At 39.8% G+C, this 24,949-nt stretch overlaps 1 protein-coding gene across 1 annotated transcript in view; it reads left to right on the plus strand.

Moving 5' to 3' along the window:
• Positions 1-2,123: 2,123 nt before the first annotated feature.
• Positions 2,124-24,949, plus strand: part of LOC121673085 (protein jagged-2-like) — a gene marked incomplete at its 3' end in the record, with an annotated part of 38,462 nt that continues 15,636 nt past the window's right edge. Inside the window, exons 1-6 of the mRNA XM_042046132.1 lie at positions 2,124-2,133; positions 4,060-4,200; positions 11,080-11,334; positions 12,278-12,338; positions 23,107-23,237; positions 23,620-23,739. Of these exons, the coding sequence (XP_041902066.1) occupies positions 2,124-2,133; positions 4,060-4,200; positions 11,080-11,334; positions 12,278-12,338; positions 23,107-23,237; positions 23,620-23,739 (718 nt within the window). The remainder of the gene's footprint in view (positions 2,134-4,059; positions 4,201-11,079; positions 11,335-12,277; positions 12,339-23,106; positions 23,238-23,619; positions 23,740-24,949) is intronic.

Below are 24,949 nucleotides of genomic sequence, written 5' to 3' on the forward strand. Positions count from 1 at the left end.
ATTACAAAGCTGAAAATATCCTTAAAAATTTATATCCATTAGTGTTATTGAAGTTTAGTTCTTACTCTGGTTATTGGGTAAGGTTACTCTCAGGGTGAGCCATATGGATGTTAAAATTTCCACTAATAAATCATTTTGGTAGTAAAACGTGTTTCTGATAATTGAGCCATAACTGGGAAGCTGTCAATGCAGCATACTATGAACATATTTAGTAACACAGATGCTTTTTTTGTAAGTTTTCAGCTGTCGTTTTAAAGTGAAGTGCAAAATTCAAAGAAACATAAGCAGATCTAGTGCAAGACTTGATGCATGTGGTAGTGGGCAAAACTGGTTTTTTTGAACGAGTGGGTTAAGAACCAGTTTTCTCTTTTGAGGTGTATAGCTGTAGTACGATGATGCATTGCACTACCACAGGGAGGAATTCCTCTTTGAAGTTATTGACCAGCTGGAGATGAGGAAGGGTGACAAGCTGGGTTGGTACCTTGTCTAGAGGTAAAATAGCCATAAAAATCAGTTTTATGGTTGCATTCTTGCTGTGTCTGTTGGGGTATTTGAAGGGTGGCTGTGTAACTCAGTAGAGACCAGGAAGTTGCACAACTGAGATCTGTCACAGATGATATTGATGGTCCAGTAAATACACATTTGTCTATCAATACTGTGTAATGCCATTTGATTAACATCTCTAATCTCCTGCAAGTGTGACTGCAAGCCTTTCTAAAAGGTTACCCTCCAAGTGCTTCTTCATGTGTCAGCAGCCAAGTGCCATAACAGTAGACACAGGGAAGTGAAAGGATTTAAAAGTCTGTGTCCTGTCTTTGCTGTGTAGGTTCTTTAAACTTGTTGTGGGTGGGCTTGTGGTTCTTGGTGGTGACCAGTGGGAGGATGGTAAAAGCAAATGCTGGAAACCAGACCTGGAGCTTGCAAAGCCACGAGGAGGCAGCACGAGCTGTGTGGGCTCCTCCAAATTTTGGAGGAGCAGCTCTGCACCAGAGTCATAGTTGCTCATAATGTGACACTGAACCGTGCCATAAATCAAATCCCTCCTGATGGGAGAGAATTTTCTAGAAGTCCTTGCAAGGAGTTTCAAAGATAAACCGAGACTTTTCCTTGAGTTTCAATGCTGCTTGATAGTTGTTTATTAAGCCTTATCAGAGGAACAGAGCCACCAGCGTGACCCAGGTACAGCATAGAGCACAGAAAGCAGGAGTGAAGTCTCTAATTACCAAGATTTACACAGCCTTTTAAAGATAATTTAACCAATAGTTACTATAAATGTATATTATTTTCCCTTTCCTACCAATTATTCAGTAACACGGGCAGGAACTGCGGAATTCTCTATCCAATCATTCCAAACTACTTTTACTGCAGAACATGGAGTAGTAGAAGAAGGAGAAGAAGGTTTAGAGAACAACAATCCTCCATTTTGATACTTTTTACTCTTATCTATTTACTACAAAGAGAAGCCCAAAACCTCTACATTTTTTACCCTGTGACAATCTTACAGAGTAGTCTACCACCTAATTCACACCACTGTATTTTCTAGTTCCTGTCTGATCACTGGTAATTTTTTCCAAGGTTGGAGGTTAAAACAGTGTTGTTCAGGGGGGTAAGAACCCTTAAAAACAGGCAGAGAAATATTCTCGGCACTCTAGGTTCCTACAATAATATACTATTAAGTTTTTATAAGATTGTAAAGCAATATTTTCTGCTCCAGAGACTATGCCAACTTAGACCATGAGATTTACCCCCAGAGCTGTGGTATTTCTTGTTTTAAGCATCTTAAAATGAGTAGAGCATCCCCATTGACACTGTCCAGCATGATCATGCTGGAACAGTGTGTTGCATGGAACTCTTTACCCACGGAAATTCCTTAGCATCCTGGGCAAGGATAAAAATCTGCTTTCAAATGGTGTTATGGGAAAGCATAGATGACTGGTCTGTTTCCTAAGACTGCAAGTCTAGCTCAGTTTCTTTCTGACTTTTATGGGCAGTCAGGTGCAACAGCCAATTTGCAATAGGAAGGACCAGCACTTACATAAGATAAGTAAATGAGCATCTGGAAGCACTTGAGCACTGGTCTATACTTCTAGTAGAAATCAGTGGAACACAGGAAACTAAGGGATATGTTAGAAGGTAAGTAGTTAAAAGTGGAAGATGTGGATAACTTTGGACCTTTCGCTGATTTGCAGAGTTCTGCCTAGATTAGTTCATAATTTTGATGCAAAATAAGGAGACATGCAGTTGCCAGTAGGGCAGTACTATATAGAACTTATTTTCTCAACTATTGAATATGTGGGTGAGGTAGCAGTTAGGAAGAGGGGTTGCAGGTAGTGTTTTCAGAGTACAGTAGAATCCTATCCTGCTTCCCTAAGTGCTGAGGCTGGGGGTGGGGGAGTGCAGGGAGTTGGAGGGGGAAGCTACTAAAATGCTCCACTAATATTTGTCTTCAAAAATTGGGTGGAGTTGTGAGCTGTGCTGTCACACCTCAGAGGCAGAGGCCTTTGCTTTCTCAGCTGATCTCTCTCAGTTGTCCATTCCCAAGGGCTGTACGAGCTCAAGTATGCCTCTGTCCAGTATGGTCACTGCTGAGCTCCCTTTTCCCTTCCTTTCTTGAGTCCAATCTAAATAGTCACCACTAAACCTGTTTCTGTTTCAGTAGTGTAAAATCATTTTCCCTAGGATATGTCTGAAGCTGAGAATACAGTACAAAGTTTCGAAGGCTGAGTTGTGGTTTGTATGTTAATATAGCTGAGCAATAGGAAAATAAGCACTCAAGTGCATTTCTGGGTAGAACAAACTCTCCTGTAGTCATGGAAGACCTCAAACAGCCCTTCTGCTTGGGGTGCTGCACTGATCTTATTGTTGCTGCTGTTCTAAAATGGGGAGGTTTCAATGTTATGATTAACCCTCCTTGGTGTGGAGTTGAGGGGTGTATAAAGCACATAGGAGCCATCTCAAAATAAAAAACACACATCTCTTGATGTAACAGTAAAATAGCCCTGATGATTGTGTGAAAGGTGGCTGAGTTCTTACGTAATTCTCTTCCAAAGAAGGTCCTTGCAATTTCTTGGCTGAATGTCCCCATATCCATGTGAATTTATAGATCATTAAGCTGTGAATTGTGCACACATTAGGGCTTGGCTCTGCATGAGGATGTCTATAGGAGGGTTTTAGGATAGCGGTGCAATAACTTTTCTCTTCTTGATGGTTTTTCCTTGATTTTGAATATACGTGAGGATCTCAATGTTGCTTGTAGCAGTTGGAAGCTATCAAAGCTGAAATGGTTGGACAGCTATTCTTGTTAAACTCAAAACAGTTAAGAATTACCTGTATGCATAAGGTAACTTTTTTCTATACAAGTTCAGTATTTGAATATCAACATCTGTCCTACATATTTGATCATAAACCAAGTGAAATGCCTGCAGCCTTGGTTTAGTGAAGTAAAGCCTTCATGTTTTTTTTCTAAATAGTTTTAAAACTGTCTGAAATCATGGGGTTTTTTTCTCTCCTCAGGGGAGAGTACAGTACCAGGTGTGCTTACTGTAATAATTGTTTCTGCTGTGTGTTTTGTAGGTCTATTTTTCATGCTAGCCTTCCATGAGTCAGAAGTCTAAATTTTTGATAGATGCAGGGTGAACTGTTTCTTCTTTAAATATGTTTTTCTGTAAAACAGATCTGGTATAGACTTTTCTTTCATGTGCTCCCTAAAGGATGGCTCTCATTCCTTTCTAGGGGAGGTGGTTCATTTGTTTAAGTCTTAGATATCCCAGCTGTTTCCCAAGGTTCAGAACCTCATTTCATTTAAACCTTTTAGGACTGCTTCTGAAAAGGATTTCTGTGGCTAAGCAAAGCTGAGAATTAGATGCAGTGGGAGGAGAGTAATAATAATTCAGTCCTCAATGTGTGTGTGTGGAATGTTTTTGTTTTACTGTTAGCATGGCTTGTCCCACAATTTTTAATGCTGTTATATTTCATGCTTTTGAGAAGATGCCTTCAAGGGCTTTCACACGACAACAGAGAAATGAAATTTTCAACTGCTTCCAGTTGGCTTTCTTGTAGCAGTAAAATCTGCTTATTTCAAATCAGTTTGTCTGGTTATAACAGTTTTTTATTACTGTCTAATTGGTGTCTTGGTTTTTTTTCAGAGATCGTTCACATTAATATTAGAAGCGTGGGATTGGGATAATGATACGAAGGCTGGTGAGTATTTATGTAAAGTTTGGAGCTTGTGCTTATTCTGTGCTGTATGTGTGCAGCAGGATACAGTTTTCCCCCTCCTCAATTTGCAATCAGCCATCCCTCCAAATCAGCTCTAGGCAAACCTGTTGTTGAGTAAAGGGCATGTACAAATCCAAATTAGTGAGGAACTGGGAAAAATTATTGCTATATAGGAAAAAGAATGTACAATTGTAAATGAAGGGTGTAATTAACACATGGCTTCTGATAATTAGCTCTAAAAATGTTTACAAATCATGGTAGTCCCTTTTTTTTAAAAAAAAAAAGGAAGCTAATCTGTAGAGTTGCACTTCAAATTCTCCTCAGTCTGCCTGTGACCATGCTGTGCAATAATTTCCATGATCAGGTGAACAAGTAAATATTCTTGCCCCCCATAAGGGAACTGTGCTTCATGTTCTTGGTGAAAGTGTTCTAAATCATGGTATGATCCCTCTCAAGTACTGGAACTTACCTTGCATTTTCAGTCTGTAAATGCCAATACTCCGTGTCAAAGCAGGGTTATTTATCTGAAGTGAAAGCAAGATTATTGTATAAATACTTGAAAATCATATCAAGGTGCTGGTTGCCATAATGCTGCCGAAGGAGGACTCCAGCTTGAACCTACTCTTTGTACATGGTTTACAAATATGTCTTAAAATAATTGATGCCTCTGGCTACAAGAAAAAAAATGAACCTCAGATTTGCGTTGTGGTTATTGATGGACTATTAATTTTGGTTGGGATCAATGTAGAGGAAGGTAAGTGTTTGAACATTAAGGTAGCAAAGAGGTTATGTATGTCCCAAATCATCATCATTTCTAATTCTCAATTCCATGCTTTGCTGCTTCACTGACCACCTTTATCAAAATGCATCAAGCATAAAAACATGGCAAAGCTGAATTAATGTTAAGGCTGTGTTAGAGTCAGAAGGTCCTTTTTCTTGAAGACTGTTATCAGTCCCACTTGCACTTTCCTAATTCAGAGTTTTTTCTAACATACTCTAATGATAGACAAAGTAATGAGTTTGTCGTTTGTTTCTGAACCCTTCTTCTGTTAGAATTAAGCTTATTTTGTCTTGTTAAACAGCTCCTTCAGCCTTTTTCTATTGGCTGTGTTTTCTTTGCATCTCTGGTATTAATATTGTTGCAACCCTTCAGCTGAGTTGGTCCACAGCCTTCTTGAATGGCACTTCCCAAAGCTGCGAGTAGTATTCAAAATGAGATCTTGTCTGCTGAGCAGAGTAAGCCTAAATCTTGAATAAGTTTAGATAACCCTGCATTGTAACAGATTGGAGGAATCCTCTTGAATGCTTTGTTAAAAAAGTACTATGTGATGTGAATTTAAATGGTTTCCAGCTTGGGAATAATTTAACTAGGGGCACCTAATACAGCAAATATTAGAATATTCATGCCCTGTTTACAGAGGGCAAATCAACTCATGAGATGATGTAGGAAGGACTGAACATGAAGAGCCAGCCTATCCTGCATATCATCTGCCTGCATTTAAGTGCTGGATTTCATTTTTTAATTAGCTTTTTAGTAAATAATAGTATTGTAACTTTCTGTTTATTTCTTAGAATTTGCAGAAACCTCTTGCTTTAAACCCCAGATTTCTTTTCAATACACTTGATAAGAGGACAGTCACCTCAGGCTTGTTAAGTCTTTGTTATGCTTTTTAGTTTAACATGCTCTAACAAATCTCTTTACTTGCATTCATTTTTTTCCCTCTGAACTTCAGGCCAACAGGATATAGAGTGTCTTCTGGAGGCCTAGTGTGCCATCTCCTTGAATTAGCAGTTTTTATGAACTCTGGGAGGGTATATAAGTGTCAGATTACAGTTTAGCTCTATGAGAAACTGCTGATGGAAAGTGAACTTCCCTTTAATTTAGGCTGCCAGAGAGAGGTACTGCAAAGTTGTTTTGCATCTGAAATCTAGAAGGCTTGTCAGGTGAATTTAGGAAGGCTTTCTTGCCCTGTAATTTGGCAGAAGACTAGCTGAATGCTTGTCTTGGTTAAATGTTTTTATAGTTTGTTTACTGATTCTGTGATAGAGATATGTTGCTTTGCTGTGCTTCAGTTTAGGCTTTCAATGTAATATTCCTAGGAAGAACTCAGAATTCTCAATGCTGAAGGTTTGCTTTTTTTTGTTTTTTTTTTTTTTTTTTTCTTTTGAGTGATCTTGGCAGTGAGCCCTCCAGTGGGTTTTGCCTTGTGAATCTGTCAAGACGCAAAGATGCTACACTTATATTTTTGCAAGCACCACTGAACTGCCAAACAGGCACAGATCAGTAAAAATTCACATGTTAGAGAAGAGGAAAGGGAATACAGCAACTGCTCCAGAGAAAAGACAATATCTGATCCTGGAGGGGTGCAGTGAATGTCTGTGGAAAGCTTAACTCCCTGTCAGTCCTGAGCGCTGTGCTGATCTGGGGATCAGGTTACATGTATCTTCTGTTGCTACTGTAAGAAAGATTAATCAAAGTAATTGCCAGGGTCTGTTTATAAGCTGATTAATTAGTTCTAGAGTCAGATTTTGCTTTCCTTTAATGGGGATGAGTAAGGCTGAAAGTTAAATGTAGGTTCTGTGTTCCAGTTTAGACTCCCAAGTGGGTATTACAAACCAAAACAACCCAAAAACCCCCCATCCAAAACAAAACAACCTCCCTAACAGAATAAAAACAGAACAATAGCAACAACAACAATAAATAACAAAACCCAAACAAAACAACAGGCAAACAAAAAACTCCTCCAAAACCTAGAAGGAGGGGCTGGGGCTTCCAGTGAACAACTTGAAGGTTCTAGAACATTTGTTATCCTTCCCTCCCTCTGTGTCCAAGCATCCTGTATTCTTCTTGCACTCAGTGAGAGCAAGGCAGGGGGACTCGAGCTGATCTGTGAAGTACCATCTCAAGAGCAAGTCTGCCAGGGCAAATGTTTTCCTGTACAAATTCTTAGAGGATCCTTCAGCCCCTGATTCCTGAGCTACTACTGTGTTTTTCTGCTCCTCTGCACAGCAGGGTTGGCTCGGGGCAGTGTAGTGTAACCACTTGTTTGCTTTGGGAGGGTGGAAGAGGAGGGGGAGAGGAAACTGGCGTAGATACAAAGTCACCGCGAAGGGCCTGTTCGCTGTCATCTGTCCCAGCAGTTCTGCTTTCCAGGTAAGTCAGTTGACTTGGCACACTTCAGAACTCAGCAGAGGCCTTGGCAAGGCCAAGCCCATGACAAAGCAAGCTGGCATCTTCACGTGTGAAGTAACTTTCCATTTGACCCTGTCTGCTGCAGGGATGCAGTGCTTGCTTTCCTCCTTCCCATTAATCTGTGGGACACTAATCATCTGTCCTTAGGTTTTTGGAAATGGGGGCTTGAAAAAAAGGCTGAGGAGAATGTGCTTTCTGAGATGAGCATCTCCTGCTCCTTTTGGATGTGAAGTTTGTGTGATATCCCTGTGTTCCCTTACAACTACCAGCATCACCTTTTGTACAGCCTTGTTGGGGATGTCTGACCTCTACTAAGGGTCAGGGTGCTGATGGGCAGAGTTGCACAGTTAAATACCCTCCAGATAAGGCTTGCTCTTCCAAAAATCAGATGCTCCTAAAAATCAGATTAAAGAACTACCTTTTAGCCATCATCTCATTTTATGCAAACATCTGTACCACTATCTGCTTTTCTAGAGAGACTTCTAGAAAACTTATTAATCAAGGAAATTGCTTGGGGGCTGTGTCTATGTAAGTTTGAGTAATGAAGATGCTTTTTTGACCAATAACCAGAAAAATTCAGCCCTTTTCTGAGGGCTAAAAGTAACGAGTGTGAATCCCGAAGGTGAACCTCTATGGCAAAGTCAGATGCAGGGAGCAAGCTCGTGTCATCAGAACAGTTACGTGAGAGAGACTGAATATCTTCAGACACACTTTGGTATTGTGGGGGAGGGAGGAGAAACCTTGACAAACACGTTCCTCCCTGTGTTTACAGATCACTCTGGAAGATGCACCTTCTGCCTAGGATCAGTGTTAAATTTGAAGTTAAACAGAACTCTCATACTTACTCTGGTACTTAAAAATTTAGTATTAAAAATGAAATGGCTTGGAGCTGCTTCCCTGATGCCTTTTGTGGTTCAGGGTAAATTATTTGGCTTGCTTATTTAGGCTGTTAAGCCCTGCTTACACTGATAGAAGCTTGAGGAAAAACCCTTAAGACTCAGAATACATTCCTTTTCAGAGGAGCTTGTGAAGATAAAGTTTGAGTGTTCAAAAAGATGAAAAGAGCACTCTCGGGTTATTTCCCCTGTTCTTGACCCTGGGTATCAAGAGGTCTGTTCTGCATAGGTATATTTGCAGTAGCTGTAATGCTTGTTCCAGTTGTTTAACTGGGTCTGATGCATCTCCATTAGCCTGAAGATGTCTGATAAGAGTTTTTTTTATATAAGCCACTCCTTTAATCTCAGGACCTGTTCTTCAGTCTATCTGACGCACTTTGAGGAAGCACTTTCACATCAGTGGCTGCTGCAGCTGTTTTTAAGGAGCCTCTGTTGCTTATAGCAGGAAGGCAGCTCTATAATGTGTATTTGCTATTTGTTCAAATTTCCCTAACCATCCGGTGATTCAGCATGTTTTCCTTTATAGTTTTTCAGGTCAATAGTCATTGAGGGAAAATAAGATTATTAAAGGAGGCTGAAATCTGCCCAGGGAAGTGGTGAAGTCACCATCCCTGGAAATATTTGAAAGACATGTAGATGTGGCACTTGGGGACATGGTTTAGTGGTGGCCTTGGCAGTGCAGGGTTAATGGTTGGACTTGATGACCTTAAAGGTCTTTTCCAACCTAAACAATCCTGTGACTGTATCTAATCATTAACATTTCAATGGTGACTGGTATGATAAATATCTTATTGGTCAAAAATAAAATGCAGGCGGCCTTTTCTATCTTGCATGTTCTGCTGGAGACTTAAAGAAGAGGGATGGGCTTCAGTGTGTCTTGGCCAGCCATGAAATGTTTTATACAGTCTAGTCCAAGCAAGCATGCAGCTTATACATGGCAATACCACTTTTAATAATAAAGCTGAGAGTTACTATGAGGTCTCAATAACTGGAGTACCTTTCAATGCTTTGTTAAAAGGGGTTCCTTTTAAGTTCAATATTCTTTCATTTCAAGAGGAAACATTTTTATTGAAGCAAACTTGGAAAAATATATAAAAAGAGTAAAATACTTTGCAGAGCCTGATACTTCTGTAACTTTTCCCTTAATGTTGGAGGGGGTGAAAATTGTCACTTTAGTCCTTTTACATGCTGAAGGGAAAATGCCACTTTGGTAAGAGATGCACAGGATACTTCTAAACCGTCAATAACTTTCTGGTTGAGAAACAGTCACTCCTTGGGTTTTGTTTTCTAAACAGATGAGGTTAATGAGTTCTAGAAAGCAACTAGATAGGTAAAATGCATTTGCTGAAGGAGATAGCTTAGTATTACTTGCTACCAGCTTGGCATGTTCTATATTATTAATAATTTGAACTTCAGGCCTTTTCTCACTACCATTTCAGCCTCTTGCTGTGTGCAAGTTTTTGGTTATTAATTTCTTTTAACGTGTACTTTACAGAATCTTTATTTAAAGAAAATGGGTGCTGAAGCTCTGCACTGGCAATATTATAGCTATTTTATAAATGGGTATGGAATTAAAATGTGCAAGTGAAGCTTCTGTACCTTTTTCTCATCCTTAAATAGTGTTTGGAGTTCCAGATGCAACTTGCAGTTACCTAGAAAAGCTGTAGAGTAGGGTGGTACCAGATTTGAATGGTGAAACCATTATAAAACTCCTGTCACTGGGGCTACTCACTGTCTGCCCTTACCCCCCCCCCCTCCCCCCCACTGTGCTTTGCTTATTCTCAGTGTTTGCTAAAGCAGTTGTATAATTTATTGTACTGGCTATAATTGTCTCACCTCCTGGTATTGAAGCTTCTATGCAAAGAATTATATGGATGAAGATACAAAAGGATATTCATATAAATGAAAATACTTTGTGTTGGCAGTTTCTATACTCTTACAGCCTAAAATCTTCCTGTCCCCTGGGACAGGTAATGCTTTGTGCGGGTTTGGCCTCAGTGAGTGGAGCCTGGCAGGAGCAGAGCTGCTGCTTTCTGTGGGGACGAGGCAGGATGCTCACAGAGTGTGCTGCAACAGGGATCACAGTTATCAGGAATTTCACTGGGAGTGAGGATAAGCCGGATACAGAGATGAGAATGGCTCTTGACAATCCTGGGTTCACTTGTTTATTTCTTCTCAAAATGTCAAATATGAGCTGTGCAGTGTTCTATGGAATGGTTGTTAAAGATGTTTTGCCTTTATTTTAGAGAGAATGATAAAATGGAAACAAGCCAGTTTATGTACATAATGCAAGCATACCAGAGCAGTCACTATTGCTCAGTAATTTCACAGCAAATTGAATGTATTGTGTTTTGCTTTGTTTTTAAAATTAAACTTACAGCAGATAACTTTATCTCAGCTATGAGATAATGCAGATCTTGCAATTTTATAAGAACAAAAAGGATGCAAGAAGAGCCTCAGATCAAGATAAAGCTGCTAGTTGTCAGCATGTGGGTGTGGTATGTTTGGCTGCCTTGAAAAATAAGCTATTTCCTATGGATTATGTTCCAGGGTTTTTTAATATTTCCTTTGGGACACTTTTTTAAATTGGCCTTCCTGTAATGAACTTTGCAAGGCAAAGGAAAATTCAGTTATACAGTAGATCTTTATCATCCTAACATTTTCTTTACTTGGTTTTCCCTTAACCGGTTGAGTACTTGTGTTTGGATTCCATATGTCCTCGTGTGCTATCAAACTTAACCCCCTGTTTAATTTACCTTTTTTTCCAAAAAGGTGAAAACTTGTTGATAGAACGAGTGGCACATGCTGGTATGATCAACCCAGAAGATCGATGGAAGACCCTACAAATCAATGGCCCTGTTGCCCATTTTGAAGTGCAGATAAGGGTGAAGTGTGACGAAAATTACTACAGTGCACTGTGCAACAAGTTCTGTGGCCCTCGAGATGACTTTGTTGGTCACTACACGTGTGATCAAAATGGAAACAAAGCCTGCATGGAAGGTTGGATGGGAGAAGAATGCAAACAAGGTAGTATGTTTCTTTTGTCTTGGATTAGCCCTGGTGTATGTAGAATAAGTGTAAACTGTAGTAGGTATTTCTGTGGTGTTGATGCTGTAGCATATTGATTTTAGCACATATAGCCTTTGTCCTTTCAATATAAATCTTTATTTAAAGCATGCTCTGTGAAGAGTGGAGCACAGTGTTGCTTCTGGTGTGTGCTGTGGACACACCTAAACAAATGTAGTATTCAAAACAGTGAAACATCTTTTTACTAATTGACTTTATTGAATGGTGGTGTTTCTCCAAAGCAAAATGATGTATTACATCTGTTAATATAAGATTTTATTAAAGTGAGATCATCACTAATACAGTAGACTTTAATACTATAAAAATGCCCTCATAACACTGTTTCTGCAAATGAAAAAGTTTTAAGTGTAAAGTGTGCAAAGCTGAAAGCTTTTTGATAACTCTTAATGGGAACAGAAATTCAAGTGTAGTTGTCTCTTTTAATGTACCACTCAATCAAATCTCTGCATTTTGCCTTCAGTAAGTAATTAGTGCTAAAATTATTTGGCATACTCTCCTTTCTGCTGAGGGCTTCTTGGTTTTGTTTTCTGTTCCTTTTCAGTAAAAAGTTTGTTAATGATGAGGAGGACCATTTTTAGGGCTTACTCAAGGTCATGTATCACTTAAAGTTTGGGATTTCCAGCATTATACCAGGTTTTAAAACAACTGTATTTTATAAAAGTTTTGCTCTTGCTGCAAAGCCTTTTTGCTGTAATGGCGCTGTGTTTTGTGAAATAACTGTCTGGAAGCAACAACTGTTGGAACATGGCAAAAGGCAATCTGCTTTGCACACACAGCAGACGGGCTAAATGACAGGAGCCCTACCTGAGCTGCTCCAGATTGCTGCTGTACTAATGGATACCTGGCTGCCCAGACTGATGCCTAAATCTTTTTGTGTCTACAGCTGTGTGTAAACAAGGATGTAATTTGCTCCATGGGGGCTGCAGTGTACCTGGGGAATGCAAGTAAGTCTGCATTGTTTTTTTTTTTGGGTTTTTTTTTTTTTTTTTTTTTGGAGCACTGATTTCCCTGGTGTCCTCCATGTATGATGCTACTTTTAAAAAGTCTGCTTTAAAATGGAAAAATTCTGTACCAGAACATGGATGGAAATGGATTTGAAGTAGATGTCATGAGTGTAACAATTGCATATACTCTAAACTGTTTGGTGATGCTATTCTGTTTTTTTGCCTGAACAGATTTGTTTTGTGAAGTTCAAAACTGTGCCATCAAATGAGAAAAATCTGTATTATTATTGTTTTCAAAATCTTTAGGAATTTTAATCTCTGTATATTCGTCTCAAATGAAAGAGCAGCTTGTTCTTTGGACTGTTAGACTAGGAGATGCTCACAGTCCTAGAGCACTCAATATATATTTTTATCACCAAAATATAGTAAATTGTCCTATTCCAAGAAAAAAAGGGTTTTGGTGGTAATAGAGATACAGTAGCAACCCCAACCTAAACTTTCCACCCCAGGTAAATTTTTTTGGTCCCTAAATATGAGAGAACAGAGTGAAATGTTCCCTTAACTTCATGATGCAGCTGAAGTAGACTGTGATAGCAAGGGCAGTTGATTGTTTTCCTGTAAAGGTTCAGGCATTCAATGTAGTAGGTCAAGGGGAAATGGGTGTTATTTTTACACTAGTTGTTGAAGAAATGGGACAGGTCTACTTGCAAGTTTGGGATCCTGTGTAAGTTGTTGAGTTTTTGTGGTAGAGTGACATGCACCATTGTAAGGGTGCATTCACACAGACGTTCCTTAGCATTCTGTGTTGAATCTGCTTGATTGGAAGCATGTGAAACTGAGCTGTGGCTGCCAGAACCCCTGAGAGCTGACAAATACCACTTTGTGGCAAGCTGTGACAGTTTAAGGCAATTTGGCTTCATCCTTCTGACTACTACAGCCTCCACAGAAGTGGCAGAAATGGGATGCAGATAGTTCAGCTTTGCTGGGCTTAGACCGAAGCTGGGGTTGAGGTGCCAGTTCATGAGCTGTGGTAGGGTGACATGCAGACAAGTCCTATCCTGCTGCAGAGCCTCCTGTTTTTAACAGTGGGGGATGGCTGATAAAGTAAGCCTTAAATCATAGCACCACAGAGTGGTTTCTTACTGCCCTGAAACTTCCATCAGATGCTGCTGACTTCTTGGAAGGTATGTTGCATTGTAACTCTCTGATCTGACTGAAATCTGTAAATTTGAGGTGCAGTGCTTCAGTTTGCGTGTGGTTTCACTTCTCAAGCTAGAAAATTTCCTTTAAAAGATTTTTTCAAGGCAGATGATGGCTTCCTTTTTGTGTAAGAAGGAATATTTTGTTAGTTATTTGTGATTTTTTTTTTGTATCACTAAATATCTTCCTTGTGATTTCAAGTATTGGGTGCCCCTATGGTCAGGCATCTTTTTGTTACAAGTAGAGATTGTGGTTGAGAGCTGGGCCAGTATCATTTCTGCCTGAGGAAGAAGCACTCCTTCCCTTAAGACTTCCAAGAATGCATTTGTTCCACTTGAGAGCTTATTTTAATGAATTTTGATTCATGTAAGGGTTTCTGGTGTCCTGTAGGTGTCAAAGTAGAATCCTAGGAGCCTGTGAACATTTGCTTTTCAAATGCAGGAAGTCTTTGACTAAATATGTAAAAGAAACAGATTTAAGCAAATACAAAGCAGTACCTTTATTTGGTTGGGGTTTTTTTTTTGGCTGGGGGTGGGTGGGTCAGAGGGGTTGGCAGTTTCCTTTTTAACTTCCATTTCTCTGTGATACCAGCTGTGTCTGAGAAGGCAGAAGCTGGAGAGTAGCAGGGAGGTTTCCAGAAGGGAATATAAAGCCTTTGAAGCTGAGGGGCTGGGTGGCTGTTACCTTTTCCAAGGTGCCTGTCAATAGGTGGTCTCACACGAGCGAAGTCTTTCCTTGCAGCCTGGAGCTGATGCGAAGAAGCATCTGGTGTTGTAAGTCCAGGTGCTCCCTTGAAACCTGCCCAGCTAAACTGAGCTCACAAAAATAACCCTGAGTCTGTTGAAGGACTCTGTCCAGGTATCTTCTACTTTGTTGGGTGGATTCTCTCATTTGCAAGTAAGTCCTGAGGGAAGGAATAGTGGATTGTATGCAGTTTACCTTGTTTCTTGATGCCTTGATGCTCAAATCAGATCCATGATCAGCAAGCTGAAGGAGAGCAGTGGCTTTTCTGTGTGTGGCCACTCTTTGCAGTATTGCAGAAAGTTCTCAGCTATCTCTTTAATGGTGATTTGGTAGCTTGAGTGTGTTCACACAGCTGTCTTTAAATTGTATTCTGTCATAGCTATTAGACTATATTGGAAATGTTGCTTTTAACCAAAATGGATAATTACTTTCTGTAGAAAAATGATGCTGGCCTAAAAATAAACAAGGCTTACAGACATGACCTTTATCTTTAGCAGTACAAAGGAAACTGTTATTTAAAAGAAATTGCTATGTTTGGTGCTGTTGAATTTTAATCTAGATGCCTTCATCCTGGTTTCTGGACAGCTGCCACTGTAATTTAACAGGTGAAAACAATGTCCTTTTTTAATTCAGAAAGAAAATGAAAATGTGAGAAAAAATATGGGTGTGAGGTATTTGGGAACCAGCTGGTGCCAAAAGCTACTTAACTGCCAAAATTTGCAGTGCTGTTAGTAAATAGAAAAGCTGGAAAATGGTTTCCATCTTCAACTTGCATGAACATGGAGGTAAGTTAGGCAGAGGCTCCAAGGCCTCAACCAAGGTCTCAGGAAAAGATCTACCCTCCATTTTTTATGTTCCAATGTAATTTAGAGCTGTTCTTGGATTAAAAGTTACACTAAAATCAGAAGTAGCTAAATGACCTCAGGCTGTTAATAAAGGCTACGTCACTGGTTCTGGTTGTGCATCATCTGTTGGTCAAGTTCATGCACCCATTTGCTTTGAGAAAGTTAGTGTTGAGATGTTTTTCCATTTCTTCTGTTGAGTTTCTATCAAAATGGAAAATAAGTAGGGATGACCAGATGTTTCAAAATGACCTGATAGAGGAAATGATTTTTTGGTGTAGCTGTGTCTAGGTGATGGGTTTTTGTCATTGTGGAGGCAATTCAGCAAAAACAAGAATTTCCTTAATAAAGATGAAAAATATGTCCTTGAGGATAGCAAAAGCAACTCATCTGAGTCTTGCAAGCATAGAAAATGCTGCCATCCTAAAGAGAAAACAAACCAGTCTTTATCCATAGTGCATAAAGAAAAACAATGAACTTTGGTCTGTAGTGGCAGGCTAAATGGTCCTTTTCTTTATTGACTTCACCAGACTAAAGTAGTAGGAGGGATTATCAAAGACACAACAATTGCAGAGCCCTGATGCTGGTGCTTTTTGTATGTTTTTATATCATTTAAAGTACTTTGTTAAATTCCATTAAGCTGTCTAGAGGAAAATGAAGTTTGATCTAATGGCTCATATCTGGCTTGGGTTCAATGACCGTATGAAATTAGCAAAGTTGAATATAGAGAAACCGTCAGTGACAGTCTCTTTCCTCGATTAAAACTGCTGAGCTGGGTATGTTTGGTACCTCTCATAAACTGTCACTAGGCTTAGCAGCTCAATCTTTCACTTCCTTGTTATCCAGAGTGGTATGGCTTTGGTTGTGGTCCAGATATGCCTCATATCTGGCCTACACTGTCATAGTCCTGCCAGGATGATGGTATTTTCAGAAGTCTTTCTACTTTTCCCATTGCCTTTGACTGTTTGTTTCTCATCTAAAGCAAAACAAAAGGAGTGAAATCCCTAACAGTGCTCAGCTTGTGTTCTGGAGCCATGGTAAGAGCTGGGTTTTGTCCTGGGAAATGCCAGTCTTACTTTCCACAACTGGTACAAAAGTTTCTTTAGAATGTGCAGACTAACTGAAATGAGTTAGAAATGGGATCATTAATAGTACTCTAATGTGAATTCTGTGCAAGGTGAAGAAAGCAAACGTACTTCTTTTAAAAGAACTTTTAAAATGAATTAAGGTTGGTGTGTTTTGAACTGACTTGTTCTAGAACTATATGTGACAGTTTTAGTTCTACAGTTTTGGTGATTTTATGTTTGTTTGGTTTTGTTTAAACATGTACCTTATCTTTGTCCTATTGGAAAAGTTCTCTCAAGATTTCTGTCCAGTGCCATACCTTCTGTAGTCCTTGTATTCCCCTTCAGCAGTCCAGCAGTGCCTTCAAGGGCTGTGGGCATCTCCCAAGTGATTTTGCTCCCTTCATCTGTCACTTTAAGGGCCAGACCCTGCTCAGCTATTATTTAATACTTTCTTTAGAGTTGCAGGGACAAAAGCTGGAGCTGCAAAATGAGCTACAGCTACCTGGAGTATTGGGGGTATAACTGTTCTGGAGAGTCTTTGTTAAATCTTCGACTTCTCAGAGGTTATCCAATATCATCGATATCTCACTTGTGGTTTTGTGATGGTTGGGTGGATAACATGTTTAACATCAGCACTGGGGAGCTCTGTCTAAATTTTTTTTTTTAAAAAAACCTGAGCAGCTGGATTTTTGTAAACTTATTCTTTGGGTATAAGGTGATCTGGTGAGGGTTTTCAAAACAGGTTGTTATTGGAAGACTGTAGAGGACTAGCAAAAGGTCACAGCTGAAAAAAAGAAGGAAATAAAATTCCTGCTTCTAAAAACTGGGAGAAACTAAGAGGTGGGCATCTTCCACAGTTGTTCCAGAATGGAATTATGAGAAATCTCATAGGCTGCTCTGAGCAATAAACTGGAAAACAAAGCCTTGTTTAGGCAGTGTCCTTAGCTGCTTTGGCATCTGACCACTTCAATTCCTGCAGCACTGGACTGCCTGAAGCCCCTAAAGAGCATGAGGCTGCTGTTTGGCCCCGCAGGAATGCACTTGGTACCAGGACTGGGACATCTCCTGTCTCCTCTTTGGTGTGAGATATCCTATCACAGCTTCAGGTTTCAAAGATCTTATAAAATTCTTGCAATTGCTGTGTCTTTCGTCATGTTAAGTTCTCTTGCCTGTTGTTATAACCAGTGTGCTTTTATTATTGTTTCTTTTGTCCTAATGGTGAGCCCTTAGGGAGTGTTGGCAGGAGTTTCACAAGCAGCCACCTTAAGTTAGGCAAAGAATTCCATGTTTTGCTTCTTTATTGGTCAAGGAACTGAGGCATGCTCTGCATTCACTTGCTTGTGAGTGGGTAGGAAGATACAGAACATATCCTAAAGGTGTGAATCTGCATCCAGGAGATGTGAGGTGTGCAGGAAGTAAAAACATGTAGTGCTTGAACTTGTGTCTACAACAGTGTGGGGAGTGCAGCTGAACTAGAACAGTAGATCAAAGCAGCACAGAGAACCCAGTATCATACTCCAAACACTTCAGGGCTTTAAATTTTAGGCTCTCTAGTCTGTTCTTGTGGCCTGAATGCCTGTTTGCAGCTGGAACATGTTGGGTGTGCTCCTGGCATACATTGTCTGACATTACCTTAGTTTAACCTAAGAGGAATCCAATTCCTTTGTTCCAAAGCAGCTCTGTGATGTGAACTTAACACACCATCAACAGGAACGATCAGGCAGTTCAGGTAAAATGCATGTTCCTGGTGTGAACTAATGCAAATACAGGCACACCCTTAGAGCCACTTATGTAAGTTAACTGAGCAATGTTCTGCCTAAAAACATTTGAACCATCCCCTCTTTTAACTTGTTCTCAAAAACTCTACGTAGTAATAGAATGACACTGTTAGCTTTCAATAACTTCCTTTATTAGAGGAGAAAAAAGTTTCTAGGGAAAGGTTTGTATCTTTCAGCATGATAAGAATGCTGGGGATGAGAGGAAAAGATAACAAGCTTTCAGGTAATGAAATTATTTGAGTTCATTAATGAGCATGTTTTCCTTTGCTATTCACAAAATTGTCTTGCCTATTTAGAAGGTAGGAAAGTGGGCAAAGTGTTTCTGTGACAAGTATTAATGAATGAGTACTGTACTACTTATTAACCTTGAATCCAGATGCTCAGAAGTGTAGGATCTAACAGCTGGACAGTATTGCTGCCTGCTGTGCAACAAGTAATCTCCTAAAAGTTTAAACAGGCTTTCTTATGGTTATTTTAAGTAAATAACTAATATAAAGCTATTGTTCTGGCCTTTGCAACACCATCCTGTTCACGTCACTAGAAAATTCAGTGGTTTTCTATTTAAGAGGGTTATTTCTCCCCCACCCCTGAATGATGCATTTTGCTTCTGCTCTTAATGTCACTGTTTTGCTTTGTTTTCCTGTGTGTTAAGTGTTTTGGCCCCAGCTTCCACTTGAAACATGATTGGGAGAAGCTCCCTCCAAAAAGTCTGCTTATAAAAAGGTGTATGAATACATCACAATGATGTTCTCGTCACTCCTTGCAGGATGTGCAATATATCAGTAAGGTGTAACCTGTGATATTTAAAGGCTTACACCACATTGCCTACATCATCCCTAAGATTTTTAAAATTGTTTTTAGGCCCCATATTCTGGTGTTGACTTCAGAAATAGACTTCACTTTGGTGGCTTAGGTGTATTTATGCATGAAGTGCTGACAAAGCTCTGTAAGTAGGTGTAGAACAGCATTTATTTAGGTATCCCCTCGTTCTCATGAATTACAGAGCTTTTTGTAAGGTTTACCAGCATAGATTAGTGACTGGATGAGATGTGCAATGCGAAATTCCTCAGCTGAACTTTCTGCACAGAAGGATCAGGACTCTGAAATAACCAGAAGTGATTGAACCAGGAGAATAAACCATGTGGGAAGATATTACCAAAGAGCTGAGTTTAAGCTGACCATTGAGAGAGCACCCTGATTTTCTGCTGTTAGCAGAGGCATCCTCCTTTTGGATAAGGAGGAGTTAATCATGCAAGGTGCTGAGGGGCTGTGGTTCACAGACCATCAGGATCTGGGGTACATCTCTTTACCTTTCCACATCCCTTCTATAACTGGCACTGTAGGATTTGACATAAAGTCACGGAGTCTGGGTAGCATTTCCAGGGTCATCTAGTCCCACCTCTTTGCCCAAGGAGGTCTAGTCAGACCAGATTGCTCAGGGCCTTTCCTCACAATGATGTTCCTGTTTTACATACAGCAACATGGGACCTTTTGAACAGCTTGTTCCATCTGATTTGGAAATGCTCAATTTCAACTAAGCTCTCAATAATTATAACACAAACTTCCTCAGAGGAAAGCAAAGGCCAGTCAGCTTTTTCTGTAATTATATCTCTTTCAGAAGAACATAAGGAAAACATATTTCTGTAGAAAAATCTGCTTTATTGGACTTGATGAGTTTAGTTTTTTACTGGCCCCAGGAAAAATTAAACCCTCCAAATGTTCCGTTTCATTCTCTTTTTCCCACTTCCCCCTGCCTCTGGTACATATGTACCTTTGAACTGTGTATAGTAATGAGTGTTTTTGTAGGATTCCCTGTTGCTAAATTTACTATTTTAAACACACTGAGATTTACTGTAGAAAGTCCTTTTTCCTTATCCTGAAATTTAGCTGTTTGAAGCCCCACTGAGCTGAATTATTGTGGCTTTGCTTGTCAATGACAGCAAGTGTGTTTTCTGCACAGTTGCAGTTTTTCTAATCTGAAGATTTGAAGTCTTATCTGAAATTTTTTGCTAATGTTAACTCCTGCCACCTCCACTTCCTCCAGCTTTGTTTGAGTTCTCATTTTCCTATTATCACCAGGCTTTCATCTAAGGAAAATGGAAACTGTGAAGCATGCCTGTAGAATTACCAGATCTATTCTCTAAATTCTTGGTTTCAAGATAACCAACAATTGTTCTTCTCTCCCTATTACACTTTGTCTGTGTTAATTCTGACCCAAAGGGATGCTTTGGTCTGGGAGCAGTTGCCTGTGCTTCAGCCTTCCATCAGGAAGTTACTAAACTGTAACAATCTATTTATGGTAGCTTCTTTGTACTGCTAATAACCCAGGCAAGGGCTAAGATTAAGCCAGGTCTGATTTTGTTTTGCATGTGCTGGATTGTGAAGACAAGTTTGAGCTGATGAAGTCAGCAGAGGGGAAGGACAAAGGAAGTAGAATCTTGATTCCAATAAGAATTTTCTTTGTCTGTTGAACAATGAGAATCCTTATAGATTCTCTATATTTGGCTTTCTTATTTTGTCAGATGTGAAATATTTAGAATTGGAATTTAGTTGATGCTCAACTGGGATGGGAGGGCAGGGAAGAAGTAACTTTAGCCCCACTATTAGCCGCACTGGCAGTTTCCTTTTGGCTTTTGCACAAGTGGTTGGTACATGAAAAGGAATTCTGCCTTGGGTTTTTTGGGGGTTTTTTTCCTAAATGATGTTGAATTTGTGTTTGTACCATTTGGGCTTCTCATAGTGAATCATTAACCATTTTCATCCTTGTTTTTTGTCTTGATATTTTTGTCATAAATTACATACCCATAAATGACACACTTACCCATTTCTGGGTTGGTTTACCTTTATTGATCCCATCTTGCTCTCAGGGGGAGCTGAGATCCATGTAAGCATTATCTTTTCAGAAGGAAGTGGAATTAATGCTGCTCTAGCACCTGTTAATGTAGGATGCGACCAGACTTCCTGTTCAAGAGGAAATCCTAATTTATTCTTCCTTGTAAACTGAAGGCTGATCAGCTTACCACATAGTAACCTTTTGACTTGTAAACACTGTGTTCCTTTGGACTGCTTTTAGCCTCTAGAAGTGATTTCCCTCAGGCTTGGTGGAAACTTTAACAGTAAACTTTGGCTGTGTTGAATATCACGAAAAAGCAGCAACCTTTTTCTGATGAAGTAATTTTAATGCTATCAAGTATACCTGCAAACTCGAGTAGGTGCCTAAGATGCCTTCAAGTTCTAGAAGGGAGCTGTATTTTTCTTTGTACTCTTAAGCACCGCTGCAATGTTGAACAAAGTTTTTATCCATTGGCTGGGGAGAATAAATTGAGTTATTGTGATTATTTGCTTTGTGATGCAGACTTTCAGCTGTTGAAAATGCTTGTTGTATGTGGGTGGGGAGTTGGCTCTGGCTGGGATAGTCATGGTGAATCACTGGCAGTAGTGCCAGGTTTGGCATGGATGAAGATTTGGGTTGAGGCCAGTAAAGTGAGTTGCAATGCTTTTCTTATTGTTTATTATCATCCTCTGAAAAGATTTTTCTTGAGGAGGATTTGTGCTTGAGGAGGAAGGAAGAGATCAAATTTAGCAGGAGCAGTATTTGTTTCCTCTTGCTGCTGCTGCAGCCAAAGAAAGAGGCTTCCAAAATATGAGTGTTCTCCAGGCTTCCGCCAGCCCAGCTCAGAGGAGCAGTTGAGGCCTCTGGGCTTGGCTACTCACCTGAGGCTCTCCTTGCAGATCTGCAACTGGGAGCTTTTCAGGGCAGGAGCAGGTACTGGGACATGAGCTCAAAGTAGTTCTAGAACTTCATATGAAAAGAATGGTCTTGCAGAGATCTGCCTCTAGATTCCTTCTGCCAATGTAAATAGTAAGAATTTAAATGCTGTGCTGCCAGCACAGCTTGTTCTGTTCCTCTGGCGATTGATCCAGCTTACTGAAACAGTGCAAGAGGATTGATTCACAAGGAACCAAGACTCCTCATTTATACTTTTCTTCCTTGTCTTCTCACTGCCCCTCCTTCCCCTCCCTCCAAGACTTAATTTATTTTCTGTTCTTTTATACTATTCAAATCATGTGGGTAATAGAATGGTAGTGTTTAATCTAAAAAATGTAGTTTGATTTCTAATGTTTTTTCTTCCTCTAGGCAATAGGGCTGCACTGTTGTGTGTGGGCCCAACTCCCATTCAGTGTGATTTTATGCATCTTTTTGTTGCTAGTATGTCTCTTGAATTCTGTATAGGAAATACTCTCTTAACAGGCAGAACATTTCTTTTGTTGGCCCAAAAGAACAAGCTTACTATTTCTTGGTACTTAAAATATGTGTGAAATATATTTATATGTTAAATCGTTAGCCTATCCTCCCTCCCCCCTGTAAGTTCAAATTTTAATACTTTTCTGTAGCATAAACAGTTGCTTCTTTAGAAGAGTTCTGTTACAGATTAACATAAATATACTGGTCTCAGAAGAAATCTTGGGGAAAAAATTCAACTCCAAAACAAGTGAATTGTTAATGGCTTTTGTTTCTGTTCTCGCTCCTCCTTTCTCCAAAGAGTACTTTTTCCATAGTGTCAGTAGAGAACACTGAGGGTATAAGGGAATAAATCTGTGAAAAAAGGTTTTCTTGAGAAACCAGGCCTTGAGAAATTTGTCAAGACTGCTGCTTCTCTGGCTGCCCTGGTCTTTTGAGACTGTAGCACTCTAGAGCAAATTGGCTATTCTTTTGAAATCTCTCTTCACAGAAAAACACTATAGTGCTTGATGCAGTAAGCCAGCAGTCTCCTTCTGAAAATCAATTTCAGCTTTCTTGTATCAATCACAATTTTTGTCCTAGTGTGAGAGGATTATGTGAAGATGGGACTTCTTGCGAAAGAACAACTAATTCATGTCCAGTTCTCATAACGTGTAGTGCTTGGTGGTGTTTGTTGCCATGGTGTGTAACACATTTGAGCAGGATCAGTTCCTGTAAGGATCAACAGGACTAGTTGTGCCCCTTCTAAACAGGATAAATAAAGTTTTGTTATCTGTTGCACATTGAACAGTTGACCTTGTTCTTGAGAATGGTAAGTGTAGTGTTGTAAATACATGTAATGCTGATCATGAAGCATCATGTTGCTAACTTTTAACATGTGAACTTACATCTTAGGTGTCATTATGGTTGGCAAGGACAGTTCTGTGATGAGTGTGTCCGCTACCCAGGCTGTGCTCATGGGAGCTGTAATGAACCATGGCAGTGTAATTGTGAAACCAACTGGGGTGGCCTGCTCTGTAACAAAGGTACTTAACATTAATGTACAGGAAAAATAAGTTAAGTTGCATGATTAACTGATAACTCATTAACCTCTTTTTTTCTGCTAGTGTGCAACTACCCGAGTGTTTCTGTGCCTTAATTCTTGTGTGGCAGATGGTGCCTAGGCATCAGAAGTATAGGAAGTTCAAGACAAAAGGCTTGGAATTGTCCTGACTCTTCTAACTCCTGCAGTTGTCTCTTGTTCATTCTTCCCTGTTCTGTGGATAGTTACCAGATCACAGGCTAGCCATTGGAATATGGGGATGATGTGGGTGAAGGATGTTCGAGCCAGAAAGGCAGCTGTGTGTCTGACTAGGGATTAAAATGGTGAGATCTGTTCCCTGCTGACTGACCCTTTTCTCTGTGCAGATCTGAATTACTGTGGGAATCACCACCCCTGCCTGAACGGCGGCACCTGCATGAACACCGAGCCCGATGAGTATCGCTGTGCCTGCCCCGACGGCTACTCGGGAAAGAACTGCGAGATCGGTACTTTGGGATATTGCATCTCTTTGCAGATCTGCAGCTGGTTTAGGCACTTCTACATTTCAGTCAGGATATGCTCCATCTCTCCTGTCTAGTGCCTTAGCCTGGCTGTTCAAAAAATCACTAAAGACAACAGAAATGCTGCACCAGTTTCCCTTTAGATAAGACTGAGAATATTTGGCTTCTCTTTCTTAATCCAAACATGCAGTTGGGCTGTAGTCTCATGAAATAGGTTACACATGTGGCTTTCCCTGTTGCCTGTCTCCCTGCTGCCCATTTTCTTGTCTTCTGGCTTGCTGGCAAACATGCATTTTTTCCAAGGTGGAGGTGATGAACTCTTCAGTTTCTACTCTGATGTGGGGCTTTGGCCCAATTTTTTAGTTGTCTGAATGTCTTGACTATCCTTTTTAATCAACTGAAACGTAATCTTCTAATATGGGACTTCTGATACGTTTGGTTTAATAATGAAAGGTTAACTACTATGGAAATGTGCTCAAACCCTCTTACAGAGTCACCTTAAACAGTCTGAACAGAAAATGTCTTCCTTGTGCCTGTTGGCTAAATGGAGGAGAGCATTTAAACCACATTTGTGATGAAGTATGGCTTTCACTTGAGTCTAACAGATCTGTCTCTTGAAAAACTGCTTCCTATCTCAACCACAGTATGAAGATAGCATGTTGCTTTTTTCTATCTGTATATGTATTACACAAAGACCAAAATGTTCATGTTCTGGGGATGATTTTGGTCTTTGGTGACTTTTCTTGATTATTCTCACTTTGGAGGCAAATGGGCAAGTGTGCAATTTCTAGTTCTTTCATATTTTGCTTTAAAGATTTGATGTTTGGAGAAGAATTGAAACTTTTGATTCTACTTTTTCACATGTAGTGTTCAGTTGGGTGTTCTGGTTCTTTGTCATGATGGGTTGTTAAATCCTTCTTTTAAAATATGATATTTAGTCTTCTCATGATGAATTTTGCTGTTCCTTGATAGCTAAAAGTTTAGGTGGGAAGAACTCTTGCTTTTTTTCCACCTCAGTGCTTGGCCTTAAATTCACTAAACTATTATCAGCAGAAGGTTTTCAGAGTTAATCAGGATGTAGATCTTTGAACCTCATAAAGTGCTATGTGGTATTAAAGATACCATCAAAACTTGAATTTTGCTTCAGCTGGTAGAATGTGATGTAAAGTTTAGGCTAAAATGCATGAAATCTTGT

The sequence above is a fragment of the Corvus kubaryi genome, unplaced genomic scaffold (assembly GCF_017639235.1).
Source record: "Corvus kubaryi isolate FWS band 111438036 unplaced genomic scaffold, C.kubaryi_AGA036_p1.0 65171, whole genome shotgun sequence".
In the NCBI taxonomy this organism is placed as follows: domain Eukaryota; kingdom Metazoa; phylum Chordata; class Aves; order Passeriformes; family Corvidae; genus Corvus; species Corvus kubaryi.